The sequence below is a fragment of the Archocentrus centrarchus genome, chromosome 21 (genome assembly GCF_007364275.1).
Source record: "Archocentrus centrarchus isolate MPI-CPG fArcCen1 chromosome 21, fArcCen1, whole genome shotgun sequence".
In the NCBI taxonomy this organism is placed as follows: domain Eukaryota; kingdom Metazoa; phylum Chordata; class Actinopteri; order Cichliformes; family Cichlidae; genus Archocentrus; species Archocentrus centrarchus.
The window spans coordinates 27,512,222-27,531,502 of record NC_044366.1 but is presented as its reverse complement, the minus strand read 5'-3'; the positions used below and the strand labels follow the sequence as shown (position 1 = coordinate 27,531,502).

General features: G+C 40.7%; 1 protein-coding gene across 1 annotated transcript in view; it reads right to left on the bottom strand.

Annotated features, from left to right (window-relative positions):
• Nucleotides 1-19,281, bottom strand: part of pdia5 (protein disulfide isomerase family A, member 5) — a 65,985-nt gene that overhangs the window by 37,204 nt on the left and 9,500 nt on the right. The window contains 6 exon segments of the mRNA XM_030758587.1: nucleotides 1,814-1,859; nucleotides 2,008-2,091; nucleotides 10,983-11,028; nucleotides 11,031-11,077; nucleotides 15,520-15,599; nucleotides 15,601-15,639. Coding sequence (XP_030614447.1) covers nucleotides 1,814-1,859; nucleotides 2,008-2,091; nucleotides 10,983-11,028; nucleotides 11,031-11,077; nucleotides 15,520-15,599; nucleotides 15,601-15,639 — 342 coding nt within the window.

Here is a 19,281-nt window from a genome sequence, read left to right as displayed (position 1 = left end):
AGGAGGGATTAAAGAAGCTGGTTCAAAAGCTCGACCCAAGATATAAGAGTGATTGCAATTCATTTTTTTGCATTTACCGACCAACTGCAAGCAGTTGTGGTGACCAACTGATCACCCAGAGGTTGGGCAAAACCCTCACACTCTGTGCAACCACTTTCAATTGCAAGGCAATTGCACAGGTTGCCTGGTGGGAGGCAACCTGTCTCCAAACAATCACCATCTGACTCAAACTGACTGCAATCACTCTCAGCTTGGCAAAGGTTTAGAAATAATTGTTGCCTATGTTATAAATGTTGACAGATTGCTGATACTTTGTGATCAATCTGAGTCAGTCTACGCTGATGAGCATAATTCATCTGCAATGTATCTCTTTACAAGAGGAGATTGAACTCAACTGGTTGCCAGTTGGTTGTGTCCTGTTTATACCTACATTATATTCAGATATATGAGGTTCTGGCTGGAGTGTGAATATAAGAAGTTAATGTGAACTTCTGTGTATGCAGACAGCAACTGACATATTATTACAATTGGAGTGCATGTAACTGCCAACTTGATCCCATTCAATCACAGATAGCAGATTGAAAGCAGGCTTACTCTGTCTTACTGACGTTTTATTGCCATCTCAGCCAAAGTTGTGTTGAAGGTAGCAACTGACTGCAACTGGTTGCAGACCTGGTCCCAACTTTTGAAGCAACCATTTGAAAAGCAACAAGAATTCAAATTAATTGCACAGCACTGCAATAATTTTAGTCATATTGCAAACTGTTTTCCTTATTGTGACTGCAGCAACTACTTAATAACTTATCCAATTCAGGGTCCCAGGGGGCTTAACCCTATCCAGCTACCATTAGGTGAGAGGCAGGGTACACTCAGGGCAAGTAGCCAGTCCATCACAGGACTTAAACACAGACATCATTCACTCACCACTTACATTCACACCAGTGGCCAGCCAGTTAAGCGGACATGCCTGCCTTTGCCTTTAGACTGTGAAGAGGAAGCTGGAGAACCCGTAGAGAACCTAGAACCTTCTTGCTGTGAGGCAACAGTGCTAACCACTGCACCACCGTGCCACTTCCACAATACCATTAAATCATTAAAATTCACATTTATCTAAAATTCTGTTCATGATAACCTTATTTAGCTTTGTTTTAAGTCTCCATAACAATTCCTGAGGTAAACAGACGGCTCTTTAGTTGCTAAATGTTTCAATATGGTCAACATGTTCCGTCTGCTCTTTGGTGCTGTGAAGATAGCGTAGTCAGTTTATAGAGCGTTTCCTCTGAAAACTGCCGCCTGCCGTGACAAAAAGCATTGCTATGAGAATGTGTGAGTGATTGTGCCATAAGAGCAGGGTTGCACAGCGGGTACATAAACAATGAACTGAAACTAACTGCAAGGCACTGTAAAGCTGAGGGGAACTGCACACTGAAATAAAGACTTTGCAGGCTCTTTACTGCAAATAATTCACATTTTCACAGTGACGCTGTGTTCAAGCTGTCAAACTGTCATGTACTGCGTTGTTGATATTAAAATGTATGTTATAAATGATTTAATAAATAGCAATTAAATGTAACCAAAGACGCTTCTGAAAATAAAAATCTTTTGTGTGGAAAATACCATTTTTCCCCCATTCATAAGCTTAATAAACAAATTTTAAAAAAAGAGTGAAAACAACAAGAAATGAATGCAGGAAGCAGGGCTCCACAGAGCCAGAGGTCAAATAATTAATCCTCTGAATGTGAAGAGCAATTAGCAAATACTACACAGCAGACAATTGTGCTCGGCACGTAAAGAATTTCAGATGAGGGCTGACCTTGAAAGTGGCAGGCCTGCTGTACTCCGTGTGGAACGTCCCATCTCTGAAAGATACACAAGGCACAATGCTCTGAACACCAGGAGTAAACCGTGTATAATGTACTCCTTAAGCTGCTAGCACAGTATCACTTTCCAAAAATCACCAAGGTGTGCAGCAGTGTCTGACAGCCAGCTGAGTTGCCAGTTACTCACTTGTAATGCAGCAGCTCTGCTCCTCCACGTTTGGAGCTCGGGTCCACCTTCACTTTCTTACAGAGTTTCCGGCCCTCTGAATCTCTGAGATGAGTCAACACACAAAGCATAATTTCGGAACAATCAGAATCAAACTCAGATTCATACTCACGTTGCATTTTTTTCAATTCTTCTCTGCACACATTGTCCTAATGATCAGCAGTTTTATGTATTCATTTCTGTTCAAGAACACATGAATCCCAACTTCAGGGAACTGAATTAAGAACAGGAAGCAAGAAGATGCAGTATGAAGACATCATCAAATTAATCTAATCACATGTACAGTATAATATAAACAATGCTGCTTGCTCTGTTTATTAGTTCCTTCAGTACATACACAAAGAACAGATGCAATGTGTCAGCATACAGACGTTCGATTTTATGAGGCTTTCTACTGTAATTGGAAAAAAAAAAGACTGAAGCTGGAAAGGGAATAAATATGTATCCAGCCACCTACACATACTTCACACTTGCTACAATGAAGCACTATCAGCAAAAATAAAGTACACCTTCTCATCTGTAATAAAGAGCAATGAAAATATGTATTCATTTAGAGAGAGATGGATAAAAGTATTTGCTACAGATTCAATTATGGCTCCCAGACCCACAGCAAGGCAAATAATGTAAATGTTCAGTGTAGTCACCCCCCCCTCCCCCCTTATATCAAGAGTAAATCCATGTATGTCTGCAAGTGCTTAGAGACAGTATTTCAGGTGATGACTGTGTGCTTAATGCTACACTCGACTGACTCATAATGGCAGATGGCACCACTCAGTGTACACCCATGAGCAGATGTGACCTTGACACATATTTCGAGATGATGTGCAGTCACCAGGTTCAAGACCAGTCTGCTGCTTCTTTGTTAAAAGGAAGGGGGGGGGAAAAGTAACAAATACTGTGAAGCAACCAAGGACTCCAAAAACAATGTGAAGCTGATCCCAAAATCCATCTTGGTAAGGAACTCCCCAAAATACCATCAAGAAACACTCAGTCAAGTAGACTATTCCAGACTATTCCAAGAGATTCTATCCAAAAACATGTTTTTTGTTTGATGTCATATATCGCAGATTTTAACTTAACATTTTTCTAATGAAACGTTACTTCTGAAGAGACTCAGCCTTGTAAATGGACTGGTTCTTATTTAGTGCTTTTCTACTCTACTTGAGGACTCAAAGCACTTTAAACAGCATGCCTCATTCACCCATTCATACAAGCACTTTTTTCCACACCTAAGTGCTTTCTATGTAACATTCACACTCCAAATCTCCAATGCTGCAGATTTGTCTGCTGAACATCCATAATGCAAATCTCCTGTTCTCACAAAGGTGCTCTATTGGATTGAGATCTGGCGACTTTGGAGGCCAGTTGAGTCCAACGGCGAACTCACTGTCATGTTCAAGAAATGAGTCGATTTGAGCTTTGTCACATGGTTATCCTGCTGAAAGCGGCCATCACACGATCGGTACACTGTGGTCATGCAGGGATGCTCATGGTCAGCAACAATACTCAGGTAGGCTGTGGCATTTAAACGATGCTTGGTCGGTACTAAGGGGTCCAAAGTGGCCAATATAATATTCCCCACATCATTACACCACCACCACCAGCCCATACACGATACAAGGATGGATGCTTCAATGTTTTTTATGCCAAATTCTGACCCTACCATCTGAAGAAATTGAGACCCATCAGACATAGAAAACACTCTTGTTTAACTCTGTGAGCATGTGTGATTTGTAGCCTCAGTTTCCCTTGGTTTACAGGTCTGGTGCACTTGGGTTATGCAGCAGGACTATGATCTGAAACACACCACCTCTGAATACCTCAAAAACACCTTGGTGAAGGTGAAAAAAAAGAAAACAAAACAAAAGAAGCAAAAAAAAAAAAACCAAACAAAAAAAAAAACCCCATAAAAAATGAAGGTTTGGGAATGGCCTAGTCAAAGTCCGGACTTAAATCTGAATGAGATGCTTTGGCATGATCTTAAAGCCCGCCAATGTTGCTGAATTCAAACAATTCTGCAAAGAAGAGTGGGCCAAATATCCTCCACAGTGATGTGAAAGACTCATTGCCAGTTACTGTAAATGCCTAATTGCAGTTCTTGCTGCCAAGGGTGGCACAACTAGTTATTAGGTTTACGGAGCAATTACGTTGTCTCACAGGGCCAGGTAGGCTTAGCCTTTTCCCTTTCATAAATGAAATCATAATTTAAAAAACTTTTCTTGTATTAACTTGGGTTATCTTTGTCTAATATTAAAATTTGTTTGATGATCTCACACACACAACACACACACACACACACACACACACACACACACACACACACACACACACACACACACACACACACACACAAAAAAAGAAATCAGGAAGGAAGAAAATCCTTTTTCACAGCACTGTATCTAGTGAAGTGGCTAGTGAGTATATGCTGTATGTGGATCAACTCAAAGACCACTCCCGACTTATTTGTACTATGCTTGAACTTGAACATATACTGTATATATACAGCAGTGGTCAAACTTTTGACTGGTACTGTATATAAAATAAAAAATAGTAGAACTGAAAACTAAACTGATCTGTATAGCAATGGAATAAAACCCCACCAGGATTGTTAAGTCAGTCTTTTTGGACATGAATAAGCCACACATCATGAAGCCAAAGTCCAATTCAGCATTGGACTTTGGCTTCATCCTCTTACTCACTTGGTCATAGAAACACAGTAAAAGTGACTCAGAGAACAGACTGCATGCTATTATTCAACCCACCACTGAGACGGCAGCATTCTTCAATCACAGGAAAAACACATGCAAGCTCAAAGAACTCAGAATGACTCACTGGCTAATGTTCACTATTGAGAGAAACAATGCAGAGAATGGCAGCCCAGCAGTGGTTTGACCACTAGATAAGAGCAACTGGTTTGCATTCAACTCTGGGATAATGTCAACTGATGCATTAGCGTCAAAGGTCTAATATTATCGTCAGCAGAAGTCTATTGTTGGTGTGAAAGACAGCAGGGTTGGTCGCCCTTAGTTTATGCTATATGCTTTAAAGTTATACATCATAATTCTCTGCAATTCAGTTCATGTGCTGTTTGATTCAGTGAATGAATGTGAGGATTTTTTTTTTAATTGTTGACCACATGAATGCAAATACATTTGTCTGAAGGTAGGTCCTATTTCTGTAGCTCTGTATGCTGTTGTCAATAACCCTATAATCAATAATTTTAGCAGTAAGTATTTGGAAAACAAAGAGACAGCAAATGCGACAAAGAAAATTAAAGCCTATTAAATTAAAGTCTACCGCATTTAGCACACTTCACAGGCCAAAATATCCAACTATGACCTTCATTTGGCCCCAACATTGAACTAGAAGAGAGAGGTCGATAATATGATTAAGTTGTTAGTTTACTGCCAACCAGTAGAACTGTCTAAATGATTAAGTCATGCTGTTATGTTCCCATATCTCAGGAGTTACTTGGATATGATGATGAAGAGAAACCAAACCAAGCCCACCTATTAAAATAAGGTATAAACCGGAAGTATGTTGAAGAATGTCAACCTGCTAGATTGTTAATGGGGGGCTGGCAACAGTGTTTCCCTACGTTGACCACCGAACATGGGTTACAATTAGTCATTATGTGACTTTAAGTCACATGGGTTGTCATCAACACACTCTCCCCTACACACACGGAATAGTCAAACAAAAAGTTGAGGGAAAAAACTAAATACCCCCTTTCTACTTCCAGGTGCTGCTAATCAAATGCACTAGATTATCAGCAAGTATGAGCACCTCTATAATTGTAAAGGTTTTGGCAATTTACTGGTCTAAAGAATTCCTTTAACAAAATCACATGAACTTCCCAGCACAGGATGTCCCAGCAAACTCACCCCAAGGTCAAACTGTGCAATACTCAGAGAAATTGCAAAAAAAAAAAAAAACCCAAAAAACAAAAAAAACCCAAGAGCTATATCTCAGACTCAGGACTCATTTAGCATGCTAAATGTTAAAGTTTATGAAAGGCAATTAGAAAAAGACTGAACGACCCTGGCTTGTTTGGAAGGACTGCCAAGAGAATCCTCTCCTCTCTAAAAGAACATGGCAGCATGGCTTCTGAAAACACCACAAGACTTTGGAACAATGGCCTTTGAACAGATGAAACCAAAGTAGAGATATTTGGCCTCTAATGCAGAAGCCAATGGGGAAAACCAAGAACAGCACATCAGTAAAAATACCTCACAGCAGCTGTCAAGCACAGTGGTGGAGGAATGATGAATTTGGCTTGTTCTGCACCTTGCAGTCACTGAGTTGGTCACGAACTCCTCTGAATACCAAAGTTTTCTAGAGTCAAATTTGAGGCCATCTGTCCCAACAGCTAAAGCTTGACCCAAACTAGGTCATGCAATAGGAAAATGATCCCAAGCAGCCAATACTCAACAGAAAAAGAAAAGAATCAGTGCTGCAATGACCCAGTCAAAGTCCAGACATGCTGTGGTAGGACCTTCAGAGAGCTGTGCGTAAACAAATGCCCACAAAACTGAAATGATCAGAGGTAATGTGATAAAGAAGAATGGGCTAAAATTCCTCCACAGTGATGTGAGAAAACAAAGTCATACAGAAAACAATCGCTAAGGTGGTTCTACAAGCTATCGAATCATCGGGTATACTCAGCTTTACACAGGACTGCATGGAGTTCTGTGAAAACTTCCTTTTTCACATGACTGTAAATTAACAGGAAAACAAGGTTAATATTTTCTTTATTAACAAGCAATTGGTTGCCAAGTGGAACAACCACAGTTTAACGCAAGATACCCGGAATAAGGTGGTTGTGCAAGGAATACGTTTCATACTGGAGAAAGACTCAAATAAGTTGGAGCCAAACCTTCATATTAGGCCAAAGTCGACAGAGCCACTTTGTACAGGATTAATATGGATTCACTATGCAAAGAGGATGAAGCTCTGCATGCCATTTAATTATTACTCTTCCAAAACACAAATCCTAATCCCTTCAGTTCTTGTTCGTGTTCTGCTAGTCACACTGTCCCAAACAGGACCATATATGTTTGAATGGCCCGTTTATGCTAAATTTCAAGTGGAATGCAAGAGGGACAGCCCAGTCCTGTTCTCCCTTCCTGTATGAGATCATTCATCCCACTGGTGGATCCCGGTTGGCCAACACTCAGGTCCCTGTCATCTGTTCAAAGTGTGTCATTCTGGCCTTGGTGGCTCTCTTCCTTGGCAGAGATGACCATTCTCACGCAGCGATATGCATGCTACTCTCTCTCCCTCTGTCCACCATGAGCTCTCAGCTGGAGCTTCAGTTTGGAAGTGGTCCATTTGAGACTGTCGAGAAATATGCCAAATAGCACAATGCTTCGCTGCAGAGCCTGGCACTGGATCTGTGTGTCCTGTAGTGATGAACCCAGCTTGCTCTAGCTCCCCTGGCGGGAATCTGGCTCTGTATGAATCTCTACTTAGCATTTGCACACTCTCCTAAATGCTGGAGTTCTTGGAGAAGGAAGAGAGAGATGATTCCATAGTCTCCCTGACAAAAACAGCAGGTGAGTCAAAAAGTAAACACTCAAGAAAGACATGCATCATGGAGTGTCTTTGTAGGGAAACACAGAAACTAAACCTTTGACAATTCCTTCACACTGGTCTGAATTTAGTTTCTTTTTCTTTCTATCCGCCCTGCATTCAATCCCGGATAAGGTTGAGAGAGATTGTGAATGCTGGTATGTGCACTAGGTGTCAAAGGGGACTTACTCCCTTCCTCATTGTTTCCTGTTTTATGATATGTTCTTTCCTATCTGGTGAAAAAGACAGTTGAGGGGTTGACAGGTAAAAAGAAACAGTGGAACCGAACATCAGAAGGGCAAAGAAAACAACAAGCTGAAGTCAGATCACTGGGGAGAAAAGCAAGTTATGTTTGGAAAAAAACAATTCCTGTCTGTGTCTTCGAAGTATCTAGCATTTAGCAGCTCCACAGAGTGAGCTGGAGATTTTTTGTGTTTCAGAAAGACATGACAGCTATTATTCTGCCTTTAAGGGAAAGTGTGAGATGAGTGTGCCTTTTTTTCTGTGTTTTTATGATTAATCAACTGTTAAGCAAATGACCAAAACCCCCTAAAATACAGTTTTACTAAGTGGCATGCACTGCTTGTAATATGGCTTTACCATCCCAGTCAATACAATAAAAAAAACAATTAACTGAAGGATGAAAAAAACCTGCATGTGACCTGGGTTCAGAGCAACAATTCACCTTTCAGTACGACAATAATACAATCCACAGGAGTGGCTTCAGGACAAGTCTCTCACTGTGACCCAGCCAAAACAGACTAAAACCCAATATAACATCTGTGGGTAATGACAATTCACAGATGTTTTCTTTTTCTGTAACTGGCTCATAATTTCTGTTTTTGTGAAGTCACCATGACCTTGGCTCTGTACTCTGTGAGTACAGCTGAACAATTGCACCACATGTAATTCAACTCCTTCTAGATGTTCCTGATATCAAGAGTGAAATACATATAATTTCACAGTGACCCCGACCTATGACCACCAAAATGTGATCGGTTCATCTGGGAGACTAAATGAATGTTTTTGCCAATTTGACATAATTCCCTTCAGGTTTTATTGAGTTACTGCACTTACCAGTATGGGATGGACAGAAGGACAACCGGGAAATACACTATCCTGCCAAAAGTATTCACTCACCCATCCACATCATTGAATTCAGGTGTTCCAGTCACTTCCACGGCCACAGGTGTATAAACCAAGCTCCTAGACATGAAGACTGCTTCTACAAACATTTGTGAAAGAATGGGTCGCTCTCAGGAGCTCAGTGAATTCCAGTGTGGTACTGTGATAAGATACCATCTGTGCAGCAAGTCCAGTCATGAAATTTCCTCACTACAAAATATTCTGACAGCAACTCAGCCACAAAGTGTTAGGCCACGTAAAATCACAGAGTGGGGTCAGTGGATGCCACAGAAAGTCTCTGTCTGCAGAAAGTCACCAACTTTCAGCAGAGTCAATCATTACAGACCTCCAAACTTCATATGGCCTTCAGATTAGCTCAAGAACAGTGCATAGAGAGCTTCATGGAATGGGTTTCCATGGCCAAGCAGCCGCATCCAAGCCTTACATCACCAAGCACAATGCAAAGTGTTGGATGCATTGGTGTAAAGTACACCGCCACTGGACTCTAGAGCAGTGGAGACGTGTTCTCTGGAGTGATGAATCAATGTTTCTCTGTCTGGCAATCTAATGGATGGAGTCTGGGTTTGGCGGGTGCCAGGAGAACGGTACTTGTCTGACTGCATTGTGCAAAGTGTAAAGTTTGGTGGAGGGAGGGGTTACGGTGTGGGGGTGTTTTTCAGGAGTTGGGCTCAGCCCCTTAGTTCCAGTGAAAGGAACTCTTAATGCTTCAGCATACCAAAACATTTTGGACAATTTCATGCTCCCAACTTTGCGGGAACAGTTTGGGGATGGCCTCTTCCTGTTCCACATGAAGGTCCATAAAGACATGGATGAGTGAGTTTGGTGTGGAAGAACTTGACTGGCCTGCACAGAGTCCTGACCTCAACCTGATAGAACACCTTTGGGATGAATTAAAGTGGAGACTGTGAGTTAGGCCTTCTCCTCCAACATCAGTGTCTGACCTCACAATGTGCTTCTGGAAGAATGGTCAACGATTCCCATAAACACTCCTAAACCTTGTGGAAAGTCTTCCCAGAAGAGTTGAAGCTGTTAGAGCTGCAAAGGGTGGGCCGACATCATGTTCAACAACCCTCTGGATAAGAATAGGATGTTAATGTGTGTGAAGGCAGACAAGCAAATGCTGATATCATTGGCCAATATTAACCATTTGCTGATCTATTGGTATCTGCATTTATATGACAATAAATAAATAAATAAAAAGTAAGAAGTGAAAGAAGAATTGACATTGCATAGTTTTTCCACCAGAGGGCACTCTGTAACTTCCCTGTTGGCTATGTGTTTGAGTACAGTTGGGCTGTACATAAATACGTAAATAAATAACTGCACATAACAAATGCTAGAGAAGTCTGTTTATGTCATGCATCTGAAAGAATACTGGCCGATATATCAAAATATTAAATCACCAAATATCGGTATCAGTCTTAAAATCCGATATCAGCTGGGCTCTAGCCTCTGCCCCAATAAACTAAAAATGAAAAGCCTTATTTTTAATGTTAAATGAAGAAAAGTGTTGAAAATACACTGTATTTCTTAAAGCAAGCTATCCATATAGCAGTGTTTTATTTTTTTTACTCCAAAACTGTGTGATTGGCAAAGGATTTTCAAACTCAAACACCCAGCCCTGGAATCGGCTAAAAAAAAATTGAATGACTAATTATTTCAACATTATACACATGAATGATGCAACTTATTGCTTTGAACAAGTTTTGAAAGTTTAGGTAAAAATGAACTTAAATGTAGAGACAAGATAAAAAATATATATATATATATTTTTGGCTAAATATTTTTAATTTTATGGCTTCCTCACCAGACAAACACCACACAGCATTAAACACAGAGGCATGGTTATCATGTATTTACCTTTTGCAGATTAAAAAAAAAAAGCCCCTCCTGAAAAGAACTGAAATGCTATAAAGAGATGTAACACATTACACCAGAAGCTTTAATAGCTTTAATAAGTGAGTGGCCTCCTGTCAGATTGTGCCCGTACAACAGAACCAGTGAGGACAAGGCCATTTACACACCAGTGGAAAAGCATAAATTCTGCAGATGGATGGCGGCAGAGACATTCTTGGGAGGAGTAAATTGCTCTGGCCTTATAACTGCTGTCAGAAAAATTCTTGGACAAAAGAGTCTGTAATGCCAGAAAACGCAGGGAGTCTGGAATTATAGAGAAAAGAAGTCTTAGAATGTGCTTTTAAAATCATCCCATTACTTACCCACAGTTGACCCAGGCAATAGTCCCTTGGCCCTTTACTGTCTGGCGACATCAGACAGCAGTTTCAGGTGGGCGTCCCCTGATGTAGCTACAGACACAGAATAAAGCGCAGTCAAAGCCTCATTACAAAGCCACTCAATAGCTCCGGACAACCCAGAGCCTTGAGACACAGAGGACACTGTCATGCCAGGCACAGTGAAAGGAATTGAGTTACAGTGGCGCTGACTGTCTTTCTAAAGCACCAACTGATGAAGAAAGAGATCACTGAGTTTGGGTTAGACGGGTGATAGGAGAGCATTTTCTACTACCTTTCAAAGGATGGGCTCAGCGAGGGGGCTTAAGTTACATCAGCTTTCAAAATCTTACATAGTGTGACTAAGCAGGAGATGGAAGGATTATATGGTGACACAATGACTCTGGATCAACTGAAGCACACTTTTCAGCAAATGGGAAAGCACAGCAAACACGTTGAAGAGAACTATAGTTTGCACTTGCTGCATGCTCCTAACTGCAAGGTTTGTGTGAGATCGCTGAGTTGAGAGTGTTCATAACCACTGGAAATCTCGAAATAGGGCTGAACTGTACAGCTTGCTTTCTGCGTCAGGAAGAAGAAACTAGTGGGATATAAAGTGCACCAGCTACAATAACACTCTGTGTAATATTACTGATTTTCATCAGCTACGTCAAGTGAAGTAGATTCCTTTGAGTAAAGTAAACAAAGTGTAATATTCTAGTTCTTGTGCAACACAATACATCATTTTTAATACTCCCCTGAAACCAAATGTGTGTTTTTCACTGCATAAAGAGAACACCTCCACACAATGCTCCAGGCAAAGACTATATTTAGATGTAGGGGCACTGCCATGACTTCCCAGGGTTCTGCCTCAGGGTTGGCAACAAAAACATCTGGCATCTCACGATCAGTTTATTGTATGGAAAAGGAGGTGAGGAGTTAGTGACTGGTTGACAGTGTTAAGGATGATGAATACCAACCAGATCGAAACTCTGCAGGGATGTGGCTGACTGCAGAGGCTGGTGATGAGCATAGAACATGGTAAGGCTGTGTGTGCTCGAGAGGGGGGATGAATGTGAAGTGCCTAGAGGTATAATCAAAACCTACATGAGGGCAATCTTTGGTGTCTTTAAAGTAGGAAGGTCTGCGTGAAGTTATAGCCAGTGATCAATCAGAGCCACAGCTGGATACATGGAAGCCAATGAGCTAATATATGCCGACATGGCTCATGAATCAAGAAATATATCTGTGGCTATAAAGAGGCCTCTGACTCCTCTGTGGATTATTGAGGCAATATAGGGTTTTTTTTAGTTTGTTTTTTTTGAATGGGAAGAACTCCTACTCGGAAATCTGCAAATGAAAATGGAATTAAAAGCTGCTGGGGTGAGTAAGGGTTCATTAATGGGTGGAAGGAAACAAATGTACTTTATAGCTGTATATTATATTTGACTACTTTAGTATTCTATTTAAAAGCTACTCTTTTCATAAGTATTTCCAATTTCCTTACTGAAATAGACCCGCTGTGATCATCCTTTGAAAGCGAGCTAGAGGCTAAAGCTGGGCAAAACATTGTTTCTGAATCCATTTGAAGATACCGCGGTAGAATGTTTTTTAATGAATGCTATCAAATTTGGGCAAAGTGCCACTTCACAAAAGCACTTCCTAATTAGAGAGGGTGATTAAAGGAATTTTAATTAATTTGGCGCTTTCCATCTACAAAATTATACAGTTTCATTTATAAGAGCAAAAATCATAACAAAAGACAATCAGCGACACATGCAGTAAATGGGCACGCACCTATCAAGTTCTCTCAACCTAACTCCTTGAATGTGGCCTTTTTGAGGGATGTTACACACACACTGCACTTAGACACCCACGACTGAATGAACAGCTCTCAATTGTCATCTTACTATACATATCTAGATTAGGATGAGGGTAAGAAAGTAAGAAAGTTAAAAAGTAGCTCTTTGAATGACATTTCTACCAGGTATTTTTGTGCAAAGCTAACTGAGCCTTGTTCTATATTAATATAGTAATAAAATAATAATAAACATTGGAATACAACTTTATTTTTACTTTGCCTCCACACCCAAACAAAAAAAAAAAATACTGTCAGGGGATAAAGTGGGATTCGGCAGCTGGGGGGAATCCTAAGATTGGTTGTAGTTGCTCAGCATGGGCAAAAGAATCACAACTCACAATAATTTCTATTGTGAGCTCCAGTAGATTTTGTTTGTGCGCAGACCAGCTGTGTACAGCTGTGTGAATTTACGCAAGTGAATTCAGCAAGATGTAAGCAGATATTTCAGAAGCTATCTTAGCTGATTTCCACCCCCTACACTGACAGTATGCAGTTGGTATAACGGTAGAATTCAGTGAATGAATCTAAGCATCATCAGCTTAAGGTCAAACTCATCTCAGCTACACTTGATGCAACCAAACTCTGACCATGAACACCACAGCCGCTGTGCACCAGTCCAGCACAGAGCTTTACTGTAAACTCACCACAGTACAGCAAACTAACCTGTTTATCCTGCACTAAACTGCAGTATTTCCCTGCAGCCTTTGAATAACACAAAGTTAGTGGACCTCAGTTTGTTTTGTAGGACATTTCACAATACACAGATCCGATATCTGAGGGCATTAAAGATAAGCTTAAAATTTACAGTTCATCAAATGCCACTGAGCAGCCGTTACCTTTAACTCTAACCTCTCTGTTTCCTCTGTTTCCTCTTTCTTACATCTTTCGCCATCTCTGAGTGAACTTCACTCTCATTCTGGGAAACAGCAGGTGTACCTTCAGCTTGCAGACACACCACGTGACAAACTGCACACAAACACTTTGTGTGTTTGCTGATATTTGTTGAGGTGATAGAAACACTGCATTTGAAATGACCTGCCACTTAAAAAGCATTACTCCCTTTTTATGCTCGCTCCTCTTCTGTGGAGCTAGCTAAATGCTGAAGTACCACAACCACAACTTATGGACATCAGGCCCACTTTAACCCCTGAGTAGAGCACTATAAATGCTGCATAAATTATATGTTTTTGCCTATTTCATCTCTTTGTATGTGATAAGCCCCGGTGTTGAATACAGCAACAGAACTGTCTTTTCTGTGGATCCGTTCCCTCCACTTAGGCTCAAAAAAGGTTTGATGATTGAAGGTGCAGCACTGGGAAATAAAAACTCCTCTTAAAAGTGCTAAACCTAATGAGCCTGTTTTGAAAATGTAATGAGTAGAAAGCACAGATATTTGTGTTTATATATGTGTGTTTGTGTAGGGAGTAAAAGTAAAAAGTTAAATACTCAAGTAAAGTACAGATACCTGAAAATTCTACGGTAAAGTATTTGTACTTACTTCCCACCTCTGGTCTGTAACTACAGTAAGCATAGTTTGCTCTTCAGAAAATAAACTAATAATCATAAAATAACCCAGGAAAATAACATCCTCTAGATGGTCACCGCTAGGTTTGCACAATTAATGGAATTTTAATCTTTAAATGAACACAATGGAACGATACTGAAAATGCATGCTCTGCCAGCAGAGTGGAAAGGAGAAGCAAATCAAGCACTCCTGAAATCACTGTCTGACACTGTGCCTGCATGTGCCCATCACACCTGTTCCCTGCATCGTGTAGCGTGAAGTTTCTTGGGTGCACTTAACTGCACTGATACACTACAGATAAGAGTTAGTCACACTAAAAATCAAATGGTCAGCACAGCAGAAGGCGAAGACCTTGTCCCTAAAAGTGGATCATCATCCATGGTTTGGAAATACTTCAGGTTTAGGGCAAGTGAATCAAGAACAAATCACATGCAAAGAGTGCTGTAGAGTTGTGCTATACAACCAACTGATTCAGTCACACATGCTACAGGATAATGAATGCATTCAGAAGTCCATAAAAGTGAGCCTGTGCAGCATGTCCATCCAGCTCACAAAGATGCACTGAAATCCCTCAACGTAATCATATTCCATTTGTCCAAAGATACAGTATGTGTCCACTAAACAATTCTTTTCTTCTAAGAGATGCGCTGAGATTAGGTGAATAAGGAGGACCAATTTTATTTTGCTGCACAGCAAATGAACAGGAATGCGGCGCAACATGGGCGTGAAAAGCAGCGTTATGGTTTACGTGACATTTCTGTCACTAAAATCAATAATAATGGTGATCTCAACGCTGATCAAAATAATTGTGATAATCATTTTGGCCATAGTCGTGCAGTCCTAGTTACCACTTTTAACACGATGCATTGCATGAAATTTTTGTGATAATACATGTTGTTTTCCAGCACTCCACGACACCCTCCACAGTGACGGTGTTTGAGAGGTACTGAGATAATACCAGCATTATCACGAGCCCATTAGTATGATTGTTTATCCCCACCTCCTCCTCTGACAGAAAACAGTGCAGCAGCGACTAAGCAAATGGTTCCTTTCTTTCTTATCCCCCTTCAAACCCAAATGTCTGTCTGTGGTAAAAACCCATCATGAGTGGACGTCTGGTCTCCTCTGACCTGTTTTGGGTGTAGAGCACCAGAATATTTGTTCTCGTCCTGAGCAGCTTCTTGAAGTCTTTGTGGTCGCTGACTTTCTCTATGAGAGGGAGACACCTTCGCGGCCTCCAGCACCGACAGGAGCCACACCTGGTGAAACACATGGACACAACTATTACCACATCAGCATCGTGTGACAATACTAACATTCAGCACAGGGCTGGTTATCGACTCTTACGAATCTTCCGTTACCAATAAAGACCTCTCCATAGCATTACATGTAGAAATGAGTATTCCTTGAACCACATGGGAGCACCAACAGTGCATTTATATTTACTGATTGTCTTGCATTTACAAGGTTCAAACAAGACAGAATGCTGCTTCTAAAATCAGCCAATAGTGAGAGTGGGTTTCATAGACAGCAACAGGAGGGGATTTTTATCATTAGTCTGAATGGCTCCTTTAACTTTCAGACAGCTAATACCGTGAAAGACCTCATACGGAAAACAAACCCCATACTGAGAGGTGTGCACTTAATCAAGGACAAATTACGGAATAAAAAAAATTAAAAATAGACCGGTTACACTCCGTGCTATATAAAGTATTTCTGCGCATTCTAATCATATCCCTGCCATCACCATTCATTAGAAAGCCCTTCATTTCTGCCTATGGAGAACTAAAATTAGACACCAAGCATGGTCTTGCTCCCTCACCGATGACTGGTGTAACCTGGAATGGAAACAAGCACCTGTCAGACTCACTTCCTAATTTTAATTCTCAACTTGATTTTCTCCTGATGTGAGACAACCAGTAATCTTAAAAAAATACTTTTCTGTGGACCATCTGTAAACTTTAAAATTAGCATAGAGAAGTCAAAGGGCTTAGAGAATGCAAGAGAAACAGCAGCTTAAAATGCCCGGTGTTTGTATACAGTATATATTATATATCTGAGGCATATTAAATATGGGGTTGGGGTCGGGTTTTGTTTTGTAACTTTTGCACTAGTCTGATTAGACTGATGTGACAAGATAAACACTAGCTGTGTCAGGATTTGTTTGGGACCCATGGGAAGCAGATGGCAAAGGGTGGGATAATTAGAGGCTGCCTAGTGACACTTGTCTAAATAAGTAGTCATTCAGTGGTTATGAGAGCGAGGTGGAAGCAGGATCAGGATGAGGTGAGAACAGGCAGCAGCCTCTAACTTATGCAAGAAAATATGATGCTTCATGGACCCCGAGAGGGATTAAAATTAGACAAACCAGACTTGATTCTTAATCAGTTACTTGCTTCCTAAATATTCAGTCAGTTTCTGAAATTTCTGGTACAAATAATAACAGATATCAGGGCACACAGAGTGTAGTGGTTTACACATTCGCTTGGCAAGTGAAGGGTTGCTGGTTCACTTCCAGCCGGAGACACAAATCCCCTTTGGGATGAGGCAAAAGTGGCTTTTTAATCGCGCTACAAATGGAGCTGTTGTCTTTTTGATTGGAGAAGGAATAAAGTAAAGTGTAACAGAGTACAACTGAACTCTAACACAAATCTCGATACAAACTAAATCATGTTGGGAAACAAATACAAAAATGGTGCTGTGTTATATTAGGCAACAGCAAATACATGAACACTGTACGTCTTTGTTCTGGGCAAGATGAGCACAGTGAGTTTTCAGGCAAACATGCAGAGTAGCAATCAAATATTACTACACTGAAGTTTTTCTCTTGTAGTTTTGTGTGGGTTTTTTATGATCAATGACTTCACTCCTGCAGGCTTGAAAAGTGGCTCTGCTCACATTTGAATTAAAAAGGACCAAGAGTGACCCAGTGTCACAGCAAAATAGTATTTCAGCCCACTCCAACACTACCAGCCACTTGGTTTCCATTTATATAAAGCCTTAGCAGTAAGACTTTCATACACAGGCTGCTTCCTTTACTGTGTAAGCAGCAACCATACGCTGCTAATTAAAAGCATTTAATTAAGTGATCAGCAGCAAGTGTGACCACCTCTGTAAAAGCAGAAATTTTGGCAGTTTTCTGGTCTGGAGAATTCAGGTGTGTGTTAATACAATGCCAAGGAGGAAAGACAGCAGCAGTGATCTTAGAGAAACAGCTGTTGTTGCTCATCAATCTCGGAGAGGTTTTTAAGGCCATTTCCAATCTAATTGAAGTCCATCATTCTGCAGTGAGAAAGCTGCCAATCTTCCCAGGAGCAAATTCACCGCAGGGTCAGATCGAGTAAGGCTCAGAGAAATTACAAAAAAAAAAAAAAAAAAAATCCCAAAGGCTACATCTCAGATTCTACAGGCCTCAGTCAGCATGTTAGCACATTAAATATTAAAGTTCATGAAAGTAGAAAAGACTGTATGGCTTGTTTGGAAGAGTTGCCAGGAGAAAGCGTCTTCTCCCTAAAAAGAACAAGACAGCAGGTTTGCAAGTAAGTTGTGTCTGAAGAAACCACAAGATTTCTGGAACAACGGCCTTTGGACAGACAGAACCCACAGGGAGATATTTGACTAACGCTCAGTGGCACATTTGGTGAAAACCAAACACAGTATGTCAGTAAAAACACCTCATACCAGCTGTCAAGCGCAGTATTGGAGAGGTGATAATTTGGCTTGTTTTGCAGCCAGAGGACCTGAACACCTTGCAGTCATTGAGTCGACCATAAAGTCTTTTGTATACTAAAGTATTCTAGAGTCAAACGTGAGGCCATCTGGTTTAGGCCTCACATCTGGCCTCATATTTTCATATTATTATATTTTTCTTTCCCCACTCTTAAAACCCCAGTAAAACCATATGTAGACATAACTATGCACTGATGCTGAATTAAAACAATATCAGATTTAGATGGTTAGTCTTTAGTGACTGGGTAGAAATGTCTCAGTGAAGATGGAAATAAAATGCGATGAGTCGACAGTTGTGTCCGATACGAGGCAAGCTGCCATCTTTTTCAAAAAGGGAAAAGTCAGAAAGTTTCCAGAGCCAACTTTCAAACCTTCCAGCTATGTTTGATACTGTCAGAGACAGATGGAAATTGGAACAAAAAATTTCTAATTTGGCTGATGGAAGGAACAAAGTGATTAGGCCAAGAAAGCTCAGTTCCATGAAGAAAAACAACCCATAATGGGATGAACTTTGAACTGAAAGGTTTGACTAAGGTAAAGATCTGCTGGTAATTGGTGTTTTTACAAGAATCAAGGAAAGATAAACAGTTTTCTCCTGTCCAAGTCTGTTAAAGCACTTTGTTACATTATTATCAGATGGTTTTTCTACCTGTAACATGAAATATATACCACATCATGTTATATCATCTGGTACCTGTTCCTGGAGATGAACAGCAGAGAATGACAGTGATGCTGTTGTCAAGCCAACACTGTGTAACTGCTGTGATGTGATGTGGCTTCCACCTTCTGAAGTGAGTGTCATCTTCAAGTGGCAGATGATGTACAATAATAGTAATGACAAGACTGTCTTGACAGTTTCCCCACGAGGCATCGCAAGCGACGGGCCCATTCAGGAGCAGCGTTACGGCACGGCTAATGATTTGAGCTACAGTGTTATCACAGTGCAGCGCATGCAGAGGAGGCTCAAATAGAAGAAGGCAGAGTGTAACTTCGAGTGCAATCAGATGAGATGTGGGGTAAAAGTAACAAAATGTAACTGATAAAGAATCGCTGGAATAAAAATGTGGTTCACATCACATTTTTTATGACTTATCTGTTAAACGCTGGAGCTGCTTTCCTTTCTGGGGTTGCTAGCCTTGTGCAATAAAAAGCAATTATTCAACCTGATAAAT